The 6,718-nt window shown below is 43.7% G+C and overlaps 1 protein-coding gene across 1 annotated transcript; it reads left to right on the top strand.

The window, feature by feature from the left end:
* The first annotated feature begins 356 nt into the window (after positions 1-356).
* Positions 357-6,445, top strand: Pcdh20 (protocadherin 20). The gene is made up of 2 exons (XM_005366059.2): positions 357-1,159; positions 2,208-6,445. Exons 1-2 carry the CDS (start codon positions 1,028-1,030, stop codon positions 4,932-4,934), a joined length of 2,859 nt encoding a protein of 952 aa, XP_005366116.1. The 5' UTR covers positions 357-1,027; the 3' UTR covers positions 4,935-6,445.
* The last annotated feature ends 273 nt before the right edge of the window (positions 6,446-6,718 follow it).

Genomic DNA, 6,718 nt, shown 5'->3' with positions numbered 1-6,718 from the left:
TTACAGGTCACAAACTGTTGAAAATCAGAGTGGGGAAAAAAATAGCAAAACATTTCGGACCCTGTTCCCAGACCTGTTTCTAAGGGGGCATTTCTCCAATAGGCACTTAGGATAGCTGAGTAAAAAGAGACGAGAAAACAGTGATTTGAAAAGTAAGCAGTGTTTTATTTAAGCTTTGGTAACTGCCCTCTCTCCTTTAAATGTTCCTCTTTCAGAAAGACAGGTGATACTGCTTGCAGTGCATACACACACACACACACACACACACACACACACAGAGAGAGAGAGAGAGAGAGAGAGAGAGAGAGAGAGAGAGAGAGAGAGAGAGCACTTCCTTCCAGTCTTTCAGCTAGAAACTGCGGCTGTCTCTAAAATCAAGCCTCCACCAGACACCCAGAGACACTTGCGTACTGAAAACTATCATCTTTGCCATCACCAACAGCGAAGCTTAAAATGAAGACATCGGGAACATTTATGGATTTCATAGATTCGCTTTTCTGGGTCTCATCTTGGCACAAAGAAGTTGAGACTACTGTTATTTGAGAAAAGTGTATTTTCTTGCTCTGTAGAAAGCACTGCTGGATCCCTATGACTAGGAGGAACGGATTGGTAAAGCAGGATTTTGTGGGACCGCTTTTGTGCTTTCGGATACCAGTGTGTTCTTGTTTATTTATTTTAATTCTTCCTCTCTTGCTAGCAACCTGTGGACTTGGGATTTAACCGGTGCATTAAAGAGCAGGGCTGGTTGACAGGCGCTCTGGCACAGGACCTGGTGACACCTCCTAGCAGCCTTGGAGAACCAGACCTCGTTCTGCTTCTTTGGCGGGCTGTAGACATATCACGTCCAAGAGTGGACACTGTAAATGTCCCCTTCTGGCCCAGGGCTTTTCAGACCATCCGAGTTCCTGTTTTTAATTGACAGGCCAGTGACTATTGGCTGAAGGTCCCCAGCGATTTGCATGAACGGGGAGGGAGTGTCCTCTGCCGCCCTCCCTTCTGGAGCGCGCTGACTGCAGCCTCCTAGGGAATGCGCGGCCGAGGGAACGCGCGCAGCTCGCTGGTCCAGGCAGTGAGCTTGCGCCCGGCCACCTGGCACCCGTGCCTGGATATGGGGCATCTACATCGTCCCAGGAGCAGCACCCGCCACAGAAACCTGCCGGTAAGGATGCAGGAATCCCGATCCCCCAGAAGTTGCAATGCTCCCCAGCTGTTCCTACTCCTGAACCGTGTTTTCAAAGGTTTTCCCATAATGCAAACTTCCCAAGATGATGGGGAGGGGGGAGTTTTGGATACAGTGCCTACGGTATTTTAGCAGATAGTTTCGTCCCCCAGGTCGAGAAAGGAAGTTTCTGAAGCAGAAATGTTGGACGAGGTTGAGGGCCAAAGGTGTCCTCAACCTGCTTTATATTCAGGGGTAAGAAGATTGATCCCTGTAGCCGATGTCAGCTTGGAACTGTCTGTCTATTGCAACTGACAAATGCTTTTTGCATAATAATTTTCCGCGTATACTTTACTGGATCCTAGGCTTGGCAGGAGGTAGAGCGCATAAGAGGCAGCGACCCAGATCCCTTTGATTTGGTGTACTAACAAAAATGGGGGGAAATTTTTCACTTTACCCTCTTTAATCTAAGGGGGGGTTGGGGAGTAGGTAGGGAGTATGGCTCAATTTTTCATATTATTGCTGTTATTATTATTAGTGTGGATGCTATTGTTTATAGTGGCTTCAGAGAAAACGGATGTAACACATTAGGTGTTCTGGGACCTTAATGGCAGAATCATTTCAAAGAGAAGTAAATCGTCCACCGCTCAATGCTTTCCGCCACCATCCTCTTCTTTCCCCATAACCTAAGTAGGTTTCCTGTCGCGTTGCGCAGCCTTTTGAGAGGAAGCCTTCTCTGTTCTGTGTTTGTAGGGACCCAATGTCTGACAATTTGGGATTCTAACTGTTAGTTAAACGAGACTAGGGACCGTACCGGATGGGAGTGGGGGAGAATATAAGATGAAGAGAAAGGAGTAAGTTTCAGAGACACCTTTGCTCCACAGACCTCCCAGCCTGGCAGCACGTTTGTACTTCGCTGGAGATGAGAGGTTTTGTTTGTGAAGTAGGGATGAGGATAAGCATTGCCGCGGGTGGGGGTCACTCTTTACTTAATCCCATCTCTGCTCCCGGAAGTGTATAATCACTTTGTCCCTTCACTTCACTCCAGCATGTTTTTCTGCTTTTTCTCTTCGTGGGACCCTTCAACTGCCTCGCGAGTTACAGCCGTGCCACGGAGCTTCTGTACAGCCTAAACGAGGGACTGCCTGCCGGGGTGCTCATAGGCAGCTTGGCTGAAGACCTAAGGCTGCTACCCCGGGCCTCAGGGAGGCAGAACCAGCAGCCGCTGCCTCCAGAGCGCACTGCCACTGAAGGGAGCCCCCCTCTCTCTTTCAGCCTGGCCTCTGGAGGACTGAGTGGCCAGTATGTGACCCTAGACAACCGCTCCGGGGAGCTGCACACTTCGGCACAGGAGATTGACAGAGAAGCGCTGTGTCTCGATGGGGGCGGAGGGGTTGCCTGGGGCGGCAGCACCTCCATTGCCTCCTCTCCTTCCTCTGACTCTTGCCTTTTACTTCTGGATGTGCTGGTCCTGCCTCAGGAATATTTCAGGTTTGTGAAGGTGAAAATTGCCATCAGGGATATCAATGACAATGCTCCACAGTTCCCACTTTCTGAAATCTCTGTTTGGGTCCCAGAAAATTCACCTGTAAACACCCGATTGGCAATAGAGCACCCAGCTGTGGACCCCGATGTAGGCATTAATGGAGTGCAAACCTATCGCTTACTGGACTACCATGGCATGTTTACCCTCGACGTGGAGGAGAACGAGAATGGGGAGCGAACCCCTTACTTGATTGTCATGGGTGCTTTGGACAGAGAAACCCAGGACCAGTATGTGAGCATCATCATAGCTGAGGATGGTGGGTCTCCACCACTACTGGGCAGTGCCACCCTCACCATTGGCATAAGTGACATTAATGACAATTGTCCTCTCTTTATAGATTCACAACTTAATGTCACCGTTTATGGGAATGCTACAGTAGGCACCCCCATTGCAGCTGTCCAGGCTGTAGATAGAGACTTGGGGACCAATGCACAGATCACTTACAGTTACAGCCAGAAAGTTCCACAAGAATCCAAGGATTTGTTCCACCTGGATGAGACGACTGGAGTCATTAAACTTTTCAATAAGATTGATGGGAGTGTTCTACAGACACACAAGCTCACCATCCTTGCTAATGGACCTGGCTGTATCCCTGCAGTGATCACTGCTCTTGTGTCCATCATCAAAGTTATTTTCAGACCCCCAGAAATTGTCCCACGTTATATTGCAAATGAAGTGGATGGGGTTGTATATCTGAAAGAACTGGAGCCTGTTAACACTCCAATTGCATTTTTCACCATTAGAGATCCAGAAGGCAAATACAAGATTAACTGCTACCTGGATGGAGATGGGCCATTTAGGCTGGTACCCTACAAGCCGTACAACAATGAATATTTGTTGGAGACCACAAAAACTATGGACTATGAGCTGCAGCCATTCTATGAAATAGCTGTAGTGGCCTGGAACTCAGAAGGGTTTCATGTCAAGAGGATCATTAAAGTGCAACTTTTAGATGACAATGACAATGCTCCTGTTTTCCCTCAACCTTTGATAGAACTGACCATTGAGGAAAACAATGCACCCAACGCCTTTCTAACGAAGCTCTATGCTACGGATGCTGACAGTGGAGAGAGGGGGCAAGTGTCTTATTTCCTGGGACCAGATGCACCATCTTATTTTTCTTTAGACAGTGTCACGGGGATTCTGACAGTTTCTACTCAGCTGGACAGAGAAGAGAAAGAAAAGTACAGGTACACTGTCCGTGCTGTGGACTGTGGGAAGCCACCCAGGGAATCAGTGGCTACAGTGGCTCTCACTGTATTGGATAAAAATGACAACAGTCCTAGGTTCATCAACAAGGACTTCAGCTTCTTTGTTCCAGAAAACTTTCCAGGTTATGGTGAAATTGGAGTCATTAGTGTAACGGATGCCGATGCTGGGAGGAATGGATGGGTAGCCCTCTCGGTGGTGAACCAGACTGACATTTTTGTCATAGACACAGGCAAGGGCATGCTGAGAGCTAAGGTCTCTTTAGACAGAGAGCAACAAAGCTCTTACACTCTGTGGGTGGAAGCTGTTGATGGGGGTGAGCCGGCCCTTTCCTCCACCACAAAAATCACAATTCTCCTTCTGGACATCAATGATAACCCTCCTCTTGTCTTATTTCCTCAATCTAATATGTCTTATTTGTTGGTCCTACCCTCCACTCTCCCTGGCTCACCAATTACAGAGGTCTACGCTGTTGACAAAGACACAGGCATGAACGCTGTCATAGCTTACAGTATCATAGGGAGAAGAGGCCCCAGACCAGAGTCCTTTAGGATTGACCCAAAAACTGGCAACATAACTCTGGAAGAAGCTTTGCTACAGACAGATTATGGACTGCATCGCTTACTGGTGAAAGTGAGTGACCATGGCTACCCTGAACCGCTCCATTCCACTGTTATGGTGAACCTATTTGTCAATGACACTGTCAGTAATGAGAGCTATATTGAGAGCCTTTTAAGAAAAGAACCAGAAATTAATATAGAAGAGAAAGAACCACAAATCTCAATAGAACCAACTCATAGGAAGATAGAATCTGCATCCTGTATGCCCACATTAGTTGTACTGTCTGTCATAAGCTTAGGTTCCATCACGCTAGTAACAGGGATGGGAATATATATCTGCTTACGGAAAGGTAAAAAGCATCACAGGGAAGATGAAAATTTGGAAGTACAAATTCCACTGAAAGGAAAAATTGACTTGTGTATGAGAGAGAGAAAACCAATGGATATTTCTAATATTTGATGTTTCATTGTGGAATAACACAGAGGGATCTTTTAACTGCCATGAGTAGTCTTTGTCAACGCAAACAATGCTGTGCTAAGGAGGTTCCATGGAAAGACAACTAATTTATAGCTTGTAACATATTGTAAATACTTGTTTACAGGTTTTTCATTCAAATTCAGAGGTTATAAAATATGTACAGAATTTTTAAATGAAAATTAGTACTAACAGCTATATTGTTGTTATTTATATATATATAAAATATATATATATATATAAAATGTTGGACATAGTTGGCAGCTCTCATACACCAAGCAGATGACTGACAAATCTCAAGACTAAGGTAAGAAAAGTACGTTTTGTTGTTCTAAAATGTCTTTTCACCACAAGAGGGCACCAGCTGTCCCTTTGCAGGGAACTGCAGTATTGTACATGATAGTTGTTGTACATGAAATTGAGAGAGTATATTTTAAATATATTGTTTTTCACATTAAATATAAAATTAAAGTAAATTGAATTTGCCTACTTAAATATATGATAAGAATGAAGAGAAGTCCACTTGTAAACAAAATTCATTACCTCATAAGTACATCAATTATAGTTTGAAAGAGAAGGCATTTAAAAAGAAGTGCAATTCATGTTGGGCAAACATCAAAACACTGCGATGTGTTCCACAGTGCACTACTTTGTGCAGGTCCACTTGCTGTCTGTATGCTTTGCAAGTGTACTTACTTGCTAGAAATACAGGAGGTGGGCATCATCTGTGTATTCTTCCTTTTGTAAAATGTAACTAGACACTGCACTCAGTAAGAGCAAGCATATCCATGTCTCAATCTCAACTTGCTTGCTTGGTGTTTACGGTGTCCGCGCGTTCTCAGCTTGTGAGCAGCAGTTTGTTCTTGGGTTGTGTGTTAAGTTGTGTACGATTCTATTCATCTGCCACGTGAGAAAAAGAAAGGTTGCATTCAAATTGAACTCCTCTGAAAGCTGGTGTACACTAGTGATTTTTTTAGTTGGCATTTTACGTGAAAGTTATACATTTGTGTAGTTGTTTAGCTCCATTGACTACCATTCTGGCCTCTTTATTTGGTTCTGGAAAACATCCAACAGTTTATTTGTAAACAGATTCCTTTGATAATTTAGTCTTGACTGACTCTTTTGCAATGAAGAAAACTGGTTTGTCAATGATTTCTAACTTTTCTGTCTTTGCATGAGATGGGACTTTCATTTTATATAAGAACTATAGCAAGGCTGTCAGTGTAAACAAGAAATGTGTTAGCTTCAAATGGGTCACTTTACTTACTTATGAGCATCATGTTCTGTATCGTACCAAATGTTTATATGTCTGCAAATTAAAGGTATATATTTTCATAATTTCCTGATTGTTTTTACCATTTTATATCTGAACATGGGCTTGTTCTTTCACTGAAGTGCCTGCTATTGGTGTCTGTTTGTTTTTAGGATTAAATGTGAGAAATTGTAGTAGTCTGCTATGCTAAAGTTTATATTAAACGAATTCATGACTTAATTAAGCATTGGGTAAATTATTAAGGGTGTGTGTAATTGCAGCCTATATAGAAGAGTGTATGCCTGTATGTTTCAGTTCTTATGAAAACTTGCACCCATGCATCTGTATATTCATATTAACTAATTACAGATTTATTATCAGTATAACCTTTTCTGCACATTCAGCAAACTTCTTATTTGCTGTGTTTCACTTGCGTGCCATGCTTTTTGAGGTAATAACACAACATGAAGAAAAAACTTAAACACAAACACGGGGCTTATCAGATGTATATCAATTA

The sequence above is a fragment of the Microtus ochrogaster genome, unplaced genomic scaffold (assembly GCF_000317375.1).
Source record: "Microtus ochrogaster isolate Prairie Vole_2 unplaced genomic scaffold, MicOch1.0 UNK6, whole genome shotgun sequence".
Classification (NCBI taxonomy): domain Eukaryota; kingdom Metazoa; phylum Chordata; class Mammalia; order Rodentia; family Cricetidae; genus Microtus; species Microtus ochrogaster.
Note: the sequence above shows the minus strand (reverse complement) of the source record. Positions and strands in the feature narration are given on the sequence as shown.

What these genes read in the sequence shown, in the direction of transcription:
- Pcdh20 (XM_005366059.2), top strand. Translation starts at nt 1,028, where the DNA reads ATGCGCGGCCGAGGGAACGCGCGCAGCTCGCTGGTCCAGGCAGTGAGC. An exon ending in CCCGCCACAGAAACCTGCCG is followed by an intron (nt 1,160 to 2,207) that starts GTAAGGATGCAG and finishes ACTTCACTCCAG; the next exon opens with CATGTTTTTCTGCTTTTTCT.